The sequence below is a fragment of the Maylandia zebra genome, linkage group LG7 (genome assembly GCF_041146795.1).
Source record: "Maylandia zebra isolate NMK-2024a linkage group LG7, Mzebra_GT3a, whole genome shotgun sequence".
Lineage (NCBI taxonomy): Eukaryota > Metazoa > Chordata > Actinopteri > Cichliformes > Cichlidae > Maylandia > Maylandia zebra.
In genome coordinates, this window is record NC_135173.1 from 61,574,798 (window position 1) to 61,594,992 (window position 20,195).

Genomic DNA, 20,195 nt, shown 5'->3' on the forward strand with positions numbered 1-20,195 from the left:
TCTGTGCAGGGTTGAGCAATAATAAAGATATGTATTATAAAATAAGATCTCCAGCGTACCCAGAGAGAACCCATGGAAACACAGGGAGAACATGTAAGCTCCACACAGAAAAGCCCCAGCCAGATGATGGAGTTGAACTCAGGACCTTCTTGCTCTTGCAAACTTCCGATTAGTAGAGAACTGCTTGAGCTATAGACACTTGTTCTGTCACTGCTAACCAGCTAGCTGTCCTGGGTAACCAGATCCTTAGTGTTAACATAAAACACTTTTTATATATGCCACATTTTCAAAAAGCTGTTCTTTTTGAAACAAAATTATCATTTCACATCACATTTCTTAAACATTCAGACTTTCATAGACACTCACATTCTGAACAATTTTGCACTACTGATGACTAACTGTGCACCACATGGGCTTTGTGTACATCTGTGCATGGAACTAGGCTACCACGAGTAGTTGAATCTTGCAATAGAATGCTAATTAGTCCAACTGTGGGCACATCCTGCCATACGGCTTGCATGTGCACACACAAGGGACAATTTGTAAACACTTGATATAAAAGGGATGTTTGCCAATTTTCCATGATGCTAACCATGATCAAGGGAATAAGATTTTTCTCCTTGTGAAACAAGCTCTAAGTAAGCAAAGGGAGAGGCTGCAAGCACATGAAGTTGACCTCTAAACATCTTTGACCTTTTCATCAAATTGTTTCCTTCTGAACAACATGCACATGTCCCCTCTCTAGAAATATGACACGTTAACTCACAAAGCTCTTTTTGTCCAACTGTCCCCAATTCAAGGTGAATGAAAAGTTATGACCCTTGCTGTTTTCTGAGCAGATTATTGAAGAAAACAGGAAGCAGCATTAATTTCCTGTCAGACACGAGACTAACTGGAGATGTAATGTGAGACCAAACAGCAGGGTTGTTCTGATGACAATGATGTCAAAGTACACGGCATCAGCTTGTTTGTCAAGGCATTTTTTTTTTTTTGAAAAATCTCATTTCCCGAATGGATAGATCAGACTAATAATGAATTATTAAGAGACTCATAAAAAATTCAAGTTGCCTTGCTATGGCACATCTCCACATATAACTGATACTTGCAACACAGACGTATCTGGGTGTGCAAATTTGTAATGTGTATGAATTATCAACGAACAGAGAACATCAAAGACACCCTGAAAATTGAAGTGAAAAAAAAAATGACGTGGGGGCTAGTCCTTTTTGCTGGAATTTCATTGCAACAACTCAAAAAAAAAAAAAAAAAAAAAAAAAAAGGTACTCAATAGTTTCTATGGCGCCCACACACTTGTATGGCATTCCCGACAATGACAGAGCGTTCTAATGAATAATTAAGTGTCCTGAGGTGACTGTTGTTGTGAAATGAATTGAATTAATGAGACGATGAGTAGTCCAGATCAGCCTAATATTAAAAGTACAGAGGATGTCTGTCTCCCGAATCCAAGCTGGGAGCTGGTTCCACAGAAGAGGGGCCTGAAAGCTAAAGTTTCTGCCTCCTATAGTGCTTTTAAATATCCTAGGAACCACAAGAAAGCCATCAGTCTGACAGTGAAGTCCTCTATTGTGGCGATACAGTACTATAAGGTCACAAAGATTAGATGGGGCCTGATTATACAAGACCCTGGTATGCGAGGAGAATTTTATATTCGAGTCTGGATTTAACAGGGAGCTATTTTTCCAAACCATTTCCCCTTTTCCCGACATTAAAATTCACCTCTCATGCTGCTAGTGAGTCCCCAAATCAAGGTGGGGTATGGGCTTTGTGAAGTGCTAAACTTATGTGCTGGGAGTGGCCAGTCAAGCTGTTGTAATACGCCGAGCAGAAACTGCAGACAACAGGAAATGTGGTTATGAAGGTCAATTCTGTTCTGATCCTTGAAGGGAAAAAATTCCACTCCTCTGAAAAGAGGGGGGGGAAAAAAAGAGTGGAATTTTGTTGCACTCCAACAGAGCTGGGGTGATTGAGGTATCTTAGAAAGTAAACTGGAACCCACATTTTTTGTTAATGTCAAAAAACAATTCATGTCCTGATTGGCTAGTTAAACATGGAAATAATGTCTAAACAGACACTAAGAAAACTCTTATTAGCGCGTCTCAGAGTAACTACAGTTTCTGTGACAGCACTGTAAAACACATTGGTTGAAACACGAGTGTCAACTGACAGGGTGAAGTTACATAATAAATTATTTGCAACCTATAAGGACAATATAAGCAGTATAGAGACTGACAAAAGTTTGAGAGTCATGATAAGAAGTATAGAAGTATATATAATAGGATGGTTTTGCAGCACTTGCTTGTTTTTCAAGGACTGTTTTATCATATCTAAACTAAAGCATCAATAGTTACATATTCTCACAGATACATTACCGCCAAAATAAATTCAACGGAATACGCACAGCTACTGCTAATACCGCTATTGTTTTACTCTCAGCTTAATTACTGTACTTGCGTCTCACAAGGGGGTGGGGTCATTGTGCTATTTCTGACATCAGGGTCTATGTGACGCACACGGGAATAAGGAAGAAGCCAGGTCCTCTGCAGACAAAAAGCTCTTTCTCTCTCACGCAGTTGCCAAAAGGCTCTGTGAGAAAGAGACACAGAGAGGGTGTGCACGTGTGCGAGCCAGTGAGCGAGATTGTTACTACAGCTGTAAGACCATCATCTATGGCTGATTCTGAGACAAAAGGACTCCACTGCTTGTCAAATGACACACTAAAAGCCCAGGGGGTCCTTCGCTTCCTGTTTCTGTATACAGCCTGTACAATCTGCAGGGCTGTGAGGTACTAGAAACACAGGAGGGATTTGCTTCAAAAGGGGGGAAAAAAAAAAAAAAAAGCTTGTAAGACTTAAACAAGGGTTCCATTGTGCAAATCGACCCTGCAACGTCCCCTGAAAGCAGCAGGCACTTTTACAATGTGTACCTCTCTACTAATCAACAACTTACAATCCCACATTTCATATCCATATAGACTGACAAAACAGCAGCACTTAACTGTAACCCCTTAAGCATTTTATCCACCTTAAGAATATGCAAACTCCTCGCAGAAAGCACCCAGCCTAGTAGCAAATGGTAACTTGGAACCTTTTTTGTTCTGAATAAACAGTCTTAACCGATGCACTACAATGCCGTCACACTTACCCAATTAACAAGGCCACCGGGCAAACAAGCCTTTGACAACTATAACAATACCAATCACAAAATACTAAATAATGCAGCTGATTATTTAATTAAATTGAACTGAAGGTTAAAGGTTCTGCCTGCCATTCTACTTCTAAATATCCTGTAAGCAAGCAGTCTGATAGCAGTTTTCTATCGGTGTGATATCCCATATGGAAAAGATATAAATCTTATAAAGTTTGTATCTGTCTTGTGTGAAACTTGTATGAAAAGCATATAAGAGTGAAAACAGATATAAGATCCCTTGAAAAATTATATAATGAAACTTGTATGTTTTGGATACTTACTAAAACAATATATGAAAGTAATGAGAAAGTGGCCACTTTCATGAGTAATCACATATAAGTTTTTACTATTTCTTTTCCATATGGGATTGTACTAAGAGGTCTTTAAGACCTCACACATACCTACACACACAGTATACTATCATAATATAATTTAATTATAATACAACATCATTATAACATGTACATAATATGCCTAAATTGCAGGATATTTGAACTTTTGACCTCTACTCTTACTTGGTCTTACTTTGACCTTCTCCGTAGCAACAAATCTGATGATGCAAAATAAGGCTACAGATTTTTTTTTAAAGATTATTATAATAGACTTTAAAAAATAAATTCTTTTCAGATATGTTGTGGAAGGTACTGCGACTCAGAATTTGACACCTTTGCACATCCTCCATTTGTGCATGACATTGTTGAATTACTTTTGTTTAGTTGTGTAAACATCTATTTATTTTAAAAAAAAAAATGATGTGTGGTCAAGTGATGAAACTAACATGAATAAACATGTGGATCACATGTTCAATCACTTATTCATATCTGGCATCATCACGAGACGTCAGACCTAACTGATTAACTGTGCATGTCTCAGTGTCACAGCATCCCACACCCACATCCTGACTTGGCCTACCTCTGAATAAATTCGGGAAAATCTTTTGAGATTTGATGTGGAACAATCCAGCTGTGCCTTCCAATATAATGGTTTGCATCAAATGTTCTTTATCTCTTTTTTTTTTTTTAAATCTTGTTACAAAATTAAGAAAGCGTCACATCACAATAATTCACCTACCATATACAAAACAAAGTGCATAGGTGTAAAATTAAACTAAATAGCTTATCCATAGTTTTTTTTAACTGTTGTTTTTGGATTCAGCACATTAAAATCCAGGAGCAATAAGAGGACATGAAAGAAACTGCACATTTTGCAAGTATTGCGGCAAAAATGCCATTAAGACTCGAGTTAAGACTGAACTTATCCTTAACTACTGTCCCAGCTACTCTAAAAGTATAGAGAGCAGTATTTTATGTACAATATTCCAGTCTAATGTCAAACTTCAGCAGCACTGAGTGCGACATCAATATTTAAGCACAGTGTGTTTATGCTCTGCTGCTCTGGACTGAATAAAATCTTCCCTGTCACAGTTTCCCTTCTGGCTCTTCAATATGGACCCATAGCGCAGCGCTATTGAAGGTGCTGTTTTGGAGCTCAACATTACAGGACGGCAACACTTACTTACCTGCCTGTTCCTGACGGCCCATGTCACTAGAGGCTCAAGACTCTCAGTGGAGTTTACTGCCACAGTCAATTACATAAAGACAATGCGTTCAGCTTTCACATAGACACTTTACCAACTTTATAAGAGGACTCATTGATTGCCATGAAAAACAACCAGAAGCAACAATCAATTGGTGGAATTTCCATTCCACATTTCGATCTGGGCGTGCCACACAAACACTGCAAAACACTCAGTGACAGACATGATAAAGTAGTAGCACCAAGGTGACCATGACCTTCAAACTAAAAGAAACCCCATGATATTTAATGTTCAAAGGCTATTTCCAATCTACTGAGCCAAAGAGTGCAGCTTGTATGAATATCAGCCAACCACAGCAGCTAATTAAATTCCATTGTCCATCAGCTGATCATGCATATCTGCTAGCAGCTGTAATTCTGTGGTGTTGAAACATACTTGCCTACTAAATATTTGCCATAAAGTCTCAATATAGCCTGACTGGGGAAGACAATAGAAGCCCTGTTCTAGTTGAAAAAACAAAACCAGCTTTTCAACACTAACTACTTGATGTTTAGATATATATATATTTAAAAAAAAAAAAAAAAAAGCGATCAGAACAGACTTTACTTTTCATTAAGTTTCATAAGGTATACAATCGACTGGAGTGGGCAGGCATTGACAAAGGCGTCCTGCTTTAGTTTTGAATGATATACCGGAAAATCAAGTCTCGTGTCAACAGACTTGATTTGGTGCCAGTAATTCGGCACCAAGTAACAATTCTTGACTTGCAAATGTGATGACACTGGTTTGCGCTGAAAGACAGCATAAAGTTAATGCAATTTTCTTTAGACCACGCCAGTTTATAACAAAAGTTGTCTCGAAACACTTTGTAGTAAATAAAGAACTTCTACACGCAATAAAAGTGTAAGAATTCTTCCGTTTTCCTTTATCGCAACATCCAACAATCTAACCTGACCCAGTAAGCAAGGTGACTTCTCACCAGAGCAAAACACAGCATACAAATGTTCTGTTAAGCTATGGACGCAATACAAGATGAGCAATATGGATGAAACTGAAGTGGATATTTTTTTGGAAAAATGTATTTAAAACACTGAGAACCTGGGCTTTGTCATACAAGCTTGGGTCCGTGTTGGAGTTCATTGTGGTTAGTGAAAATCAGTTCGTCAGGGTACTGCTGCCAACAGTCACTTTGAAGTTTATCAGAATATAACCTTCACAATAACAGGCTACTCCAGGCCAGTTAGAGGAAAAGGGGGGAAAACACCACCACAGTTCAGAAATAAAGTTTTTACTTAAAAATGAATTAATACTAGCAACACGAAAGTGCTTTCAGTGCGACTGTCATTTACAAGGGAAACATCTGCCATGTTCTTTAGATATGTTTGTTTCTTAATAACGTAAACAGTGACACAAACCAGCAAACACAGCGGTAGTCTGGGTTCAGTCATTTTGACCTGAACATCTTACAGAGCATCTGTCCGAAGAAGAAAAACAAAAACAAAAACCACACCACAAAAACAAAAACAACTTTATCTGACAGGACTGCTGTGACCTAGATGGAGTACACGGGAAAAGCAGAGGTTCCCATCTACCAATAACACGTAGAGCGGCATGTGATGGTTTAAAGACAATAAACGGAGATTGTAAATACATAAGGTGAACACTCTGACAGTTGGGGTTAATTCCCATTATAATAAGATAAGTTGTAGTCTGATTTCTATATGATTCAACCAGTAGTTTCGGGTGATGCGAGTGGTCTTACCTTGTCCAGCTCATCGTGCAGCTCCGACAGGGTGGGTCTGGTGAGTTTCTCCCCCAGCGGTGCTGCTGTCTGCCGGTAGAAATCGATGTTGGGCACGGCATCGATGGTATTGTGACCAAAAGTTCTCAAGTAATAGGTATTGGTGTGCGTGTCATAGTGATAGTGATGTTGCCCCCCAGTCGACGAATGTAAGCTAGTCTCGCTCATCACCGTGTCTCCGTTCTGCATTCCCTCAGTCGGCGCTGCCTCCGGAGAGTCCACGCTGCCTACCCCAGTCGGATCCGCAAAGTTCACCACCCGAAACCGGCCTTTAGCTTCCTCTCCGCTGACAGCTGGATTGCTACTCGGAGCATCTGGGGCAGCGGCAGAGGCGTCGGAGCTCGGAGTCTTATCATCGGCGGCGCCCGCAGCCTCAGCCACGAGGTCCACTTGGAAACGGCTTTGACTGGGCGTCGGACCGGGTGGCTTCTGCCCCGCATCCGGGGCTAGAAAATCATGGTCCGTCGCAGAGTTCTCCGCCGGAGCGGAAGACACAGAGGATGGTGCTGACATGGTACAGCAAACAGAGATGAACGTGGAAAGCGTGTGGATCAAACGCTTTACTCGGCCACACAATATAATGGATGCGAGCAAAAACCCGGTTGCCACCCGTTACAAAGCGTCTTCCTATTTACAGGAAAAATGAACTCGCTGCTCTGACTGGTTAGAAAAGGCGCAGGATAGCGGCGAGGAGAGGAGGAGTAGTGAGGGTAGCTTGTTAGCACGGTCGGAACAAGACTACAGATTGTAAACTTTCCGTCGCTCTCCTACTTCTTCTTCCACGGTGATAAATCCCAAAACTCACAATTTATCGTCCCTCGCTCGGGGACACAGCACTAGATCCCAGCCACTTATGGTCCTTCTGCTGCCCTGAAAACGATGCTGATATCGACCTTGCCGTAGCTCCTCCTAGACTCCCAGAGATTTCCTTGCTGCTATTTTACACACTTCAGACGGCATCGCCAGAGGGCGGACAACGACTAACAAGAACCTCGCGAGGTGTCAGTGATCGCGTTCCTTTTTAAGAGGGAAGGTAATGTCGCGAGAACATATGACAATACCCAAAGAGTAGGCGTGACGTTGTTTGACCCCTGTGAGATCGGAGAAGAGGGGAGGGGATTAGGGGAGGGGATTTGGGGACGGGCGGGGAAGGGCATAACTGCACCACTATATGTGCTGCTGTTTGTCTGTCCGTTTGTCTTTGTCAAAGCTCCATCTACGACTTCACAAGTATAGGTTTTGTCTGTTGTACATTGCCTATCTCACTGTAGTATGTGGATGGGATAACGTTTGCCCTTTAGCGGTGTATTGTACCCAGCGTGGCCCAAACCCTTCATGTCCCAAAACATTTTGAGTTTTCTCTGCATTTATGCAGACGCATAGCACAGAACTCTCAGTCAATACATAAGCAGTCTGTGGGCCTCTTTCCTTTCTTGTTCCATATCTCTTAAGCTACCTTTGAGGGTTTTTTTTAACTATTTGAATAATATTTTATAAGTTATCAGTACATTTTAGATTTATTATTTTTAATATACAATAGTCCGTAGTGGTAATTAGGGTAAGAAGTAATGAACTCTTCATATAACACATCTGTCTGTGAACATTTCATCACATTTCAACCCTTATTTCTCAACATACAGTATTCTACCATTAATTTCTGGTTAAAAACCATTTTGCTTGAAGTGTCAAGCGAGTGCCTTTTTTCATTTTTATTTATTAGGGCATTAACATAAGTTGCACAGGGCTAATAGCAGTATGTTAAAAATGGATTCGATTAAAATGATTATCCCCTCCATGAATTGCTACCGTTTTTGTGATGAAGGGATTTGTGTGTCCCAGGGATCCTAAATTCATCCTGGGTGAGGGACCAGACAAAGAGTGATTCAGAAGATAAACATGAGTGTAACATCAGGGGAGCACGTCATCCTGCCTGGGATAGGGTTACTGGGGCCCAGCCCTGGATCCAGACCTTGCTCCATCGTGCCCAAGGAAGAGCGCCTGGTGGCCAGGCCCCATGGGTTACCTGAACACTCAAAGCGCTTTATACAACTTGCCCCATTAATACACCCATTAATATAAGCATTTGTGAACACATAGGGACTCACACAGTGATCTGATTGCTTTTTCTTTAGTGTTTATGCACACAGTGCTTCTGATTCGGCACTGATGTTCTCCAAGCGTCCTCAGCTTTCCAGCTGACTGCCCTCACCTGTCGGGCAGATTTTGCTCCATGGTAGGATCTCTCATGCCAAATTGGTCCTGAGTGAGGGACTAGAGTAAGTATTTCAGAAGACCCTTATGAGTACAAGACCAAGGGAACAGTTCACCCTGCCCAGGATAGGGTTACCAGGGCCCCGTCCTAGAGCCAGGCCCGGGGAGGGCGGCCAGTGAGCACCTGATGGCCATGTCTTAGGCCATGGGGCCTGGCTGGGCACACCCTCCTGTAGGCTCACCAGCCGCCAGAGGCACCGAAGCGCTTAGGTGCAGCGTTTGCTGGGTGGCAGCCAAAGACAGAGACCTTTTCAAACCGATCCCTGGTTAACAAGACTGACAACTGCTACATTGAACATCACCTTTCTGCACCTTTTGGTCAGGGAAGGGGTCCTCACTGTCATCTGCGCTTATGCACAGAATGACAGTTCAGGGTACCTGGCCTTCTTGGAATCTCTGAGATTCTTTTAGAGATTTTAACAAAAATCCTTTTTGTAATGTCAAGTTAAGTAACATTTTTTGTAGCTTCTTATATTTGACTTAAAAAAAAAAGAAAAGAAACAAAAGTGTATAGATACTGTTACAGTTATGTAGAACTTGTCCCTTTCAAGACAACATTAATTCATTTTTAAAAAAAGTCACCTGTAACCTCAGGTAGCTAAAGATAGAACAAACAATACTAACCAGTACTTCATTACCTGTGATCTGTCTGCTGAGTGGTTTGTAGTGATTTAATTAATCACAAATAGTTAAAAACCAGGCAGCCTAAGGCTGTTTTTACTGAGTTTGAGCTTGTGACTGTCTCCAATTTAGAGGATGTGATTCGCCATATTAAGCCCGCAGGTTCCCCCCGGGATCCTATCCCTCCACAATTTTTAAAAGAAATTTTTCCTAGTATAGGGCATTCTGCCCCTGCCATTATTAACAGTAGTCTGTCCTCTTGTGTGGTTCCTGCAACCTTGAAACATGCAGTAGTGCAGCCACTGCTTAAGAAACCTGGTCTTGTTCACACAGTTTTAGCTAATTATAGGCCTATTTCCAAGCTACCTTTACTTTCCAAGGTTTTAGAGAAAACTGTTTTTTGTCAGCTGAAAGATTTTCTAGATAATAATGGCATCCTTAAGATTTTTCAGTCAGGTTTAAAAACACTTCATAGCACAGAATCTGCATTATTAAGGGTCTTTAATGACATCCTTCTGGCATGTGAGTCTGATAACCACATTGTTCTGGTCTTGCTTGACCTAACTGCTGCCTTTGACACAGTAGACCACAGCATCTAATATCTCGATTAGATGATCTAGTGGATATTGGCGGCACTGCATTTAATTGGTTTAGGTCTTATGTGGCAAATAGAACTTTCTCTGATAGCCTTCTCAGTTCCGAATCATCTAATTCTTCAATTTTAGGGCCACTGCTCTTTTTACTGTATTTATTGTATCTCGGCTCCATCCTTAGAAGGCGTGGGATCTCTTTTCATTGTTATGCTGATGACTGCCAAATGTATTTGCCACTAAAGCAGAAGGTTGGCATCTCCATAAGACCTCTCTTGACATGTCTAGACATTAAAGCTTGGTTGGCTTTAAACCTTTTTAATTTTAATGAAAAGAAAACAGAGGTCTTGGTGTTTAGACCTGATGGTCCCTGTGAGTCCTCCTCTGTTGACTTGGGACCCCTGGAAGTTTATTTTAAACCTGTTATTACTGACCTTGGTTTTAAATTGACAGTGATTTTTAATTGGAAAGAAAATTAGAGCAGTGCAGAAGTCCAGCTTTTATCATTTAAAGCGTCTGGCAAGAGTGAATTCCTTTCTTTCCAGGGAGCACTTTGAAACAGTGGTCCATGCTTTTATTTCTTCCCGTCTGGACTACTGTAACTCACTTTATGTGGGGTTAGTCAGTTGTTGCTCTCACGTCTGCAGCAGGTTAAAAGCAGGTTGTAAAAGAGAGCATATAACCTCTGTGCTGGCCGGCTGCACTGACTACCTATGTCTTTTAGAGTTTTTCTTTTTTTTTTCTTTTTTTAAATTTTTTATGTTTGTTTTTGAATGCTTTCACAATCTTGCCGAGCCTTACCTGTCTGAGCTTCTTCTAAATTATGGAATAACTTGCCCTTGCGCATTAGAGAGGCCCCTTCATTGCCCACTTTTAAAACACGTCTTAAGACCCATTTTTATTCTTTGGCTTTTGTGAGTCATAATAAGTTATTTCATCACAATTACACAGAAACTAACAAACTAATTAATTATTTTATATTTTATATTTATATCTTATGTAATTTTATTATTTAGTTCCAATGTACAGCACTTTGAGTCAGCTGTGGTTGTTTTAAAGTGCTTTATAAATAAAGATGATGATGATAATGATGATGATGATGAACATTTGACATCACAATGGGAACACACAGTGTTATTTAGTATGTAAATAATTCTTATTTGTGTAACAACAAACATCTCCTCTCTGGTTAAGGAGCTGTTGTTTCTGTTACAGAGAGGACTGAGGGCAAGTCTGCCGTCACCTTACTTAGTAGCTACTCATGAGTGAGCATTATTTTTACATCAACAATCCACAAGCAGCCTATTCTGACGTGGGTGTGGGCAGTGACACAACTTGTAGTTAAAAAAAGTGTTGCAACTTAGTCTCAGTAATATACTTTCAGTGAAATATAAATCAAGAGAATGAACCAACAGCTTGTGATAATTAATAGTAAAATAATGAGCCATTTCATGTCAGTTATAGACTTATGTTACTTATGTATTCTATGATTGTACATATGTGTGTGTGGGTGGCTGTGTATCTGAGCACTCGTCTACAGGCACCTTCAGGCCTGGTGGGTGTGGCCCTGCTAGGGGACTGGCCACACCCGAAACCACACACCTGCTGCTGATCAGGGCTCGTCGGAGGAGCTAATTGAGAGTGTGGTGAGACATTGCGTGAGACTCCACGAGAGGTGTGGAGTGCCAGACAGCACCCAGCACGGGGAGTGCTGAGACACGGGAGCGGAGAGCACAAACACTGGGAGAAGACACAACACGGGAGTTTGGGGAAAGAACAAGATTCTCTTCATATTATGTCCAAAATGTGTGATGGCGTTTTCTCTAATTTTGTCCAATACATAATTTATGAAATAGTTGTAAGCAGAGCAAAAATGTCCTAATTTAGCAGCTCACTAACGCAGATATCTAATCAGCCAATCACATAATAGCAGTATTTAGGTATGTAGACATAGTTCAGAGTGTTAGATTGAGTTATAAGTAGGAGATGGATGGATAGAATAACTCCAGTAAAACATGCCAATGAAGGTTATTTAAGCAAAGAAATAAAAGCATATACAAGACACTGTTCTAGGGTTCAGCCTGACCTTGTTGTAAGCACTAGGAACACTGCAGTTTAGAGGGTCTGCCTGGAGGCCAGTAGCAGAAGCAAAGCAAGTCGGGAGGCTGGCTGGGTGGCCAGCGATGGAAACAAACCAAATCACGGAGCCAGCTGGGAGGCCATCCGGGAGGCTATGGACAGAACTGCCCTGGAGTGGCCAGGAGTTTGAAGGTAAATATGTTGCAAAGTGTGAGAGCTCGTAGAATAAAAAATGAGAATGTGAATAACAATTTGAACTTGTATTTTGAAATTTCCACTTGTAAAAATGTTTCCTTTCATTTTTTTGCTGTTTCCTGTTTTGTTGTGGTAGTTGTTAAGTACTCATTTCCTGTTTTGTTTTACTAAATTCTAATAAAACATTTTACTAAATCTGTCTGTTCATCATTATTTGTATTTATGATGTCTTTCTGTGTCTCTAATCATTTCTTTTCTTTAAAGCCACACCCTGGTGTTCAAACATTATTTTACAAGAAGAAACAAGAAATGTAATACTTGAAGAGTAATTTGTTTATTTCATCTACACTGTTTGATGGATGAGTAATGTTACCATAACTTTCAAGCTGGAGTGGTGGAGTATAATATATCATCAGTGTTTGGTTTATTTTGTCTATATTTGTGGCCTTTCAGTTAACAGGGTAGTGTGACGTTCAGTGAGGACAGCCTTACTTTATATGCCAAACACACTCAACTTATTCATGGAAAGGTGACTGTTAAGCCCCGTCATGTATGTTTATGTGGAGGGAAATAAATGTCAACATTCTATATGAACATGACATTTTTAAAAATGTCCACAGACTAATGTCATTGTCATGTTAAGTGTAAAATGTCATGTCTAGAGTACATTTTTAGTCTGTTTAGTAGACTAATGTCAACAGACATTTCATGTTTAACATAAATACATGCAATATTTAACTTTTGTAATGTGGGACGTATCATGTCAATAATTTACAGGTTTGAAATGAATGTAGTTCTAGCTGTGGTTAATTAAGTTAGAGCTGGAAATATATTGCGTGGATGGTGAGATAAGTGTAAGCGTGTTTGTATTTGTGTTTGAAATTATTAAACAACAGTTCAAGCTGGCTTGTATTTTGCAAACTCGTGTGATATTAGTTAGACATAAACAAAGGAACTTGGAAAGAAAGACACTTGACTTTTTCATTTCTTAAACCTAAAGGTGGAGAGCACCAGGTAATTAAACCCTGGGGGGGGGGGGGGGATCCTTTAAGAGGGTTGTTGATGCACCATCAATCATGTGTGTCAACACATGAGCCAAAGTGTGAAAAGAGGTTTTTTGTAAAACCACTGTAATACCTTGCCTCACTCTATTGAGGTCCCCTCTTGCAAGATGTGAGTGGGGGTTGAGGTGCCTGGGAAGAGATCTAAAAACTCCATTGTAGGTGGCTGATAGCTGGTGTCGTAAGCCACCACCTCTGTCCAATAATGTTTATTTGTAATGGCCTCTTTTACTCCTCTTTCAAACTATCTATCTTTTGGTCCAAAAATGTGACCACTGACATCCTTTAACAAGTGACCTTTATCCTTCAGTTGCAGGATTCACCAATAACGTCTGCAAACTTACATTGAATCCAGATGAAAGAATAGGGTCATTTCATGTGGTCTCACTCTTTACTTTTATCCCATCAACTAAGGCAGTTTAGAATGTCAGAAATTGACTACATTGTTAGAACTCGGTCTTATCCCCAAGTATTTTACAGCAAGGATTTCTACAGACAAAAGGATGGCTGTGTCATGTTATCTCCAGAATTAACCATTATAGCCAAGTAAAACTCTTAGCTCTTTCAAAGGGGTAGCACTTAGTCCTTGTTACAGATGTGTGAATAGCACCTGCATCAAAATCACTACAAACCAGTGTTAAAACCTCCCAATTCTTTCGATCTTTGGGCTGAAGGAAGGACAATACTCGGTGTATAAATGCTCAATCAACTATCATTTATTCCATACAATTCAACACTTTATGAGCATAAACCATCCAGATGGGGAGACATGCATGCAGAGGGACACAGCAAATCTCCAACTGGTGGAGGGTTACTCAAGCTCTTGTAGCCTCTAGTGGCCCCCACCTAGTAGGGCTGAACGATATATCGCATTTGCGATAATATCGCGACATGATCAAGTGCAATTTTCTAACCGCAAAGGCTGCGATTATACTCTGGACATGTCCAAATTCATGGGCTGCATCCTCCTGAGGCCGCATTTGTAGACCGATTACGTCACAGCGACGCGCCGAAGGCTGTGCAAATTACTACCATATCCCAGAATTCATAGCGCGGCCCAGCCAAACTCCAGTTTCCAGCAATGGCGGCCACTACTAAGTTTTAAAATTACTCATACTAATCTTTCAGGGTCACAAAATAAACTTTTAACATATTTTCAGGCGAGAAAGTAGTTGTGTAAACATCAAATATCTGCTCGGTTTATCAAGATATCCCATATTTGCAAAAGTGCTTCGACGTTTTCAGAGGCGTCTGCTACCCACCAGCTCGACAGCTAGCCGGGAGCTCGAGGGTTACTGATGCGGCCGAGAACGGCACAACTCCCGGCACATCATTTTCAGATCACCGCGGAGTTTCGCTGCTCGGGTTAAACGTAATATATAAGTCACTTAGACAACCTAAAAATGTTATTGTTGGGCTTTTTTCAGTGTTTTGTTTGTTCGTGAGTAAATCGGTTTGGCTGAGATTAAAGTTATTAGATTAGATAAAATAAAACTTTATTAATCCCCCGGGTGGGTTCCTCCTTGGTTTTTACACAGCTGACTAAACGTCAAACAGAAAACTTATTAAACAGAAGTATGAGACAGTCGAGAATTTACACCAGTGTCTGGTTATATTTTAGATAGCAAGAAGCAGACGGCCGAGTTTATTAAACTCCACCGAGACAGCGGTGACGCTAATCAGAACTAGACCGTCCAATTTCACGCCTTTAAATTTTAAAGGCGTGTTTGTGTGTGTGTTTATACAATTGCTATTATGTTTGCACTTTATGTATAATGTTACTGACTGCAGAGATCAGTAAGATATTTATTAGTTTTATTTATTTAATATTATTTTTTAATTGAATGACTGTCTAGTAGTTCACAGATGTCGAAAAACTGAGTGTGGTAAAGCCACTGATTTTGTTTATGTATATTTCTGCAATCTGCACATTGTACTGACTTTCATTTTAATGTTTACACCAGGGTTCCTTGTCAGCACTTTATGCTCAGATGTTTGTAAGCTAAAAATAAACTATTGTGTATGTTCAAATATACTGTTGTGATTGAAGAAGTTAAATAAAAATGTCAGTCATCAATTCATGCATCACCTCATGTCATCATAACAGAGGTCTGTCTTCCAGGAAAGAACAGTTTAAAATTAATGTAATATAGTATTGGCCATACTATATGATGTATTGCTTGTCTTTGTTTAATAATACAGAAGACAAAGACCTTAAAAAATAATCGCATATCGCATCGCAATCGCAATATTGGGGCAAAAAATCGCAATTAGATTATTTTCCATAATCGTTCAGCCCTACGCACCTAGTCATAAAAAGCCTAAACTTACGTACCCTCTAACTCTCAGTGAGCCTGTGTTATGACCTTGGCTCCCTGCCTATCTGCTTCCAACAAGGGGGTGAAAGCTCCTGTTGAATGTGCTTTGTGCTCTCTGCACACAGTATTCTCTTCTTAACTCAGCAGTATGAAATGTCATGAAACAGTGTAACTCACTCACAGTAAATCAACAGTATAGGATAATACAAACCTATCTAATGAATCTAATGATTTTCACATTCTTTTGTAATTCAGAAGCATAATGCAAACTAGAACTACAGCTACAAACTAATACTCTCTATAATAAGGAGTATGGTGTGGCTTACAGCAGTATAATGATTCACTCATTTCGATTATAGACATAGGATAGGATAATCTCACAATTCCCCCTTTGATCTCTTTTTAAAGAGATCACCAGTAAATCAGAACTACGCTAAACATGAGACAATGTGACCGGTAACATAGAAATACTAAGGGGTTTAATATGCAGGATGACGAGAGGATGGGCAACAGGTGGAAACGCAGCTGGAACAAATCTGTCTAATGAAACAGGGGAAGCAAAACTAAACATCTACACAGGGTAAGAGACTATCACAATAAAACAGGAAACAGACATCGACGACTCAGGTACCATCACAACTATAGTAAAAAACAAAACAAAGCATTAATAACATTAACACTTCAATGGAAAGTCAGAATTTAAGCCCCGTCCCCCAAATGAATAAATAAATAAAATAAAAAAATCGGGTCACGATAGCTGGGGTTTGTTAGTGAAGAAGGTCGAAAAGTTAGGAGTGAGAGTCATTTGGACTGGAACTGGAATTTAGAGTTCCAATTCCAAAAATGCAAATAAAACAAGTGTTGAACGCAACACAACAAATCTCAAAAAAAGTTGAGACAGGATTGTGTTTATGAGTGTTTATCATCCCCTCTTCTTTTAATAACACTCCTTAAATGTCTCATAAATGAAGAGGCAAGTCGCTAAACTGTTGATCAAGGAATGCTGTCTGATGTAGGATTCATTCTGCTTTTCTGTATTTCTCTTAAATCAGATTGAGCGGATCGGGGATGATGTGATCAACAGTACAAAAAAATGAGATGCAGAAGTTTTGGACTTACTTTATTGTAGTTTTAACTATATGGCCAATCGGGATGCAGTTTGGAGCATGGAGAAATTATTTTAAACATGAGTTGTTTTAGGACTTTATTCTAAAAATTTTTTATTCATAATAAAAAAAAACCATTGATTTTTATTTTGGAACAATCTACAAGACTCTTTGATCATCCTTCAAGAAAATGGCACACTGTGTTTCTCTGATATCTAATTAACAAATTCAGCTGCTATTGAGTTTTACCTCTCGCTTTCTGCCCAGATGCTCTGCTACACAAAAAACAAGTGGGTTGCCATTACAAACATCATGCAGGTGAAAATATTTTTCCATACACACTCTGAGCAGATGTAAAACCCAGCATTTAACAGCATTACTAACAAGTAACATATCAGAGCTCACTGCATCAACCTGATGGGAAGAACGTGAAAATTTATGATGGAAAAAAAGTGTTTTTTCTAACAGTGACTATTTCAAAATGAATAAAATATATATATTTATAATATATTTATACATACATGCTGGTATTGACAGCAGCCATCGCTAGTGATTTTTAATCTGTATTTTTAGCACCTTATTTTGCCCCCCCCCCCCCCCCCCCCCCCCCCCCAAACAAAAAAACAAAACAAAAAACAAATACAAAAACAACCCCTTGTCATTCAAGAGCATAAGACAAACTATAGTTGTACAAAACACTGGAATACAGTAATGAAGTGCAATACTAAGAGTGGTTTTCAGTGTCGGGGTGGAAGAAAACCTGGGCATTAAGTGTCAGTGTGACCTCTCAAAGCGGTGTCAGACTATTAGCACATAGCTGGTCTCTGGAGCCACGGCACCAACCGCCTTCAAGTCATTCAGTTGTGAAATTTAATAAGTAACACAGTTCAAACAACACATTTTTATCAAAGGATGCCAATGCCTCCATCCTGCACTTCACACTGACACATCTGGATAAAACTAAAGTTCTGGACACTACTCTCTGAACGCTGTTTGTGGACTTCTCATCGTTGTACCATCCAAGCTGATGGCCACACATCTGGGCATCAGCACTTCACTTTGCAACTTAACTCTGGGATTTCCAACCAACAGACTCCAGTCTGTTAGGTTAGATAGCCACATTTCCTCTGCCTTGATGTTTAGTATGAGGGTACCACAAGGCTGCATAGTCAATTCACTCCTCTAGTCACTGTTCATTTACAACTACATGAATCAAATAAATTGTGAAGTTTTCAAATGACATCAAGGCTTACAGGAAAGAAGTGGAAAATCTAGATTCTTGTTGGGGGACAAAAGAATCTGACCCTTAACAGCAGAAAGATGAAGGAGCTCATTGAATGAAGCTCACTCGTGTGAGTCTCAGTACCGTACTTCTGTATGATTAGTTTTGGTGATAAGCCATGTCTTGCAGACTTCTGACAGTCCACATTGAATATAGTCCGGTTGGTCATGAAGTCATGAAGTTGTTCAAAAGTCTGCACTGGTCACACTTGTATTGTTCTAGTGAGTGGTTTAACCATGTTAATAACTTGTCTGTATGTTGGAATAAAAAACAGAGATCTGTTCAAATAGTCCGAGATGGGAGAGAGGTGAAGCCTTGAAACCAGTGTTACTATTATTGTGGTCAAGTGTGTTGTTTCCTTGATGGATATGCTAATAAAATTTGGGCAAGGGAGTTTTAAAAAAAATGACTCTTTTGTCATCACCCATTACAAAAACTGTCGGGATCGGCCTTCTGTTGTTTACTAATAGTATGTCTGTGAAGGTTCTCAGTCATCCAGGTCATTGTAGTCAAAGGAGCTAGCAAAGAAAAGCGTCTGGACTTCTTTAAGTTGCTTGAAGACGTTTCACCTCTCATCCGAGAAGCTTCTTCAGTTCTAAGGTCAAATGGTGGAGAGTCCCAGATATAAACCTAGTGGGAGTAACCCCCCACAGAGGGACAAAAGGACCCCCTGATGATCCTCTAATCGCCTGAGCCAAGGTGTGAAACTGGGTGTGGGTCCCAATCAGCCAGAGTTTCGGGTGTGTTCATTGTAAAACCTGGCCCCACCTTATCATGCGAATTCCTGAGGTCAGATTCACATTTTGGACAGAGAGGACAGATGGTTTGAAAGAGGAGTGAAAGAAGCCATCTATGTCCACTGTGAGCGACCATCTTTGAACAGAGGCGGGGGTTTACGACACCAACTCTCTGCCATCTATAATCCAGTTTTGAGATCCCTTCCCAGACGCCTTAACGCCCACTCACATCCTGGGCCATCTGATCTCAGGAATTCGCATGATAAGGTGGGGCCAGGTTTCACAACAAACACACCCGAAACTCTGGCTGATTGGGACCCACACCCAGTTTCACACCTTGGCTCAGGCGATTAGAGGATCATCAGGGGGTCCTTTTGTCCCTCTGTGGGGGGTTACTCCCACTAGGTTTATATCTGGGACTCTCCACCATTTGACCTTAGAACTGAAGAAGCTTCTCGGATGAGAGGTGAAACGTCTTCAAGTAATTTAAAGAAGTCCAGACGCTTTTCTTTGCAAGCTCCTTTGACTTTACTAATAGTATTTAGCAAGTAGTCCAAAGCTGCTGTGATGTTAGCATCCAGGGTTAAGTAAGAACAGGAGCCTTTATGACAACTGTAAACTCTCATTGCAGATAGAACTGGCAACACTTAACTGTTACATACTCCAGTGACACCAGTTGTTTTTAATATAAACACAGAGCGGTGTCCGTCATCCTGTCCACTCATTTATGTGCACTGCACTTGCTGTAACACTGCTTTAGACAGTTAAAAATATTTACTGTACCAAAACTATTCATGAACTAAAAGCTATGTTTAGTGTTGGTTTTCTAGGTTCCTCCAGGTTCATGCATCCCCCGTGTTTTGCAGTCAAGTCACATCTCCATGTCTCAGTTTCAAGTCTGTCTTTGTGAATGTCTCGTTTCCTGTTTTACTTTGATAGTCTTGTGTCCTTTGCTAATGTTTCCAGTTTTGCTTCCTTCCCGTCTCGCTATGTGTAATTTCTCCCAGCTGTGCTCTCCTCTTGTGTCTCATTCCCTTCCATCTGTGTATTTAAGCCTTTTTGTCTTCCTCTGTTTGTTGCCGGATTATCTGTGCATCACTTGCTGCATTTTTACGTGTTCCATGTCTCTACTGTTGGCCAAATGGCGCTTTCTGAAGCACTGAAGCTTGTATTGAAAAACGGTTCATTACGCAAAGCTTTTCAAAAGTCATCTTTGGTGACATCTGGTGGCCAAAAATATGAAGCGCAGCTCAAATCTACAACTTAGAATGAACTGCTTCATTATGATTGCCCACACTGAAGAGCTGAATTGACAGCTTCTGTTTGATATCATGTGACAGTTTTTTCTGATATCGTGTTTTAAAGTTTTTTCCAGTTTAGGTTTTTCTAG

General features: G+C 40.2%; 1 protein-coding gene across 2 annotated transcripts in view; it reads right to left on the reverse strand.

The window, feature by feature from the left end:
* Nucleotides 1–7,546, reverse strand: part of slc12a2 (solute carrier family 12 member 2) — a 60,380-nt gene extending 52,834 nt beyond the window's left edge. For both annotated transcript variants that reach the window (XM_004572819.3, XM_004572818.3), the window contains exon 1: nt 6,507–7,546. In XM_004572819.3, the coding sequence (XP_004572876.2) occupies nt 6,507–7,058 (552 nt within the window). In that variant the 5' untranslated portion in view covers nt 7,059–7,546. The remainder of the gene's footprint in view (nt 1–6,506) is intronic.
* Between the last annotated feature and the right edge of the window lie 12,649 nt (nt 7,547–20,195).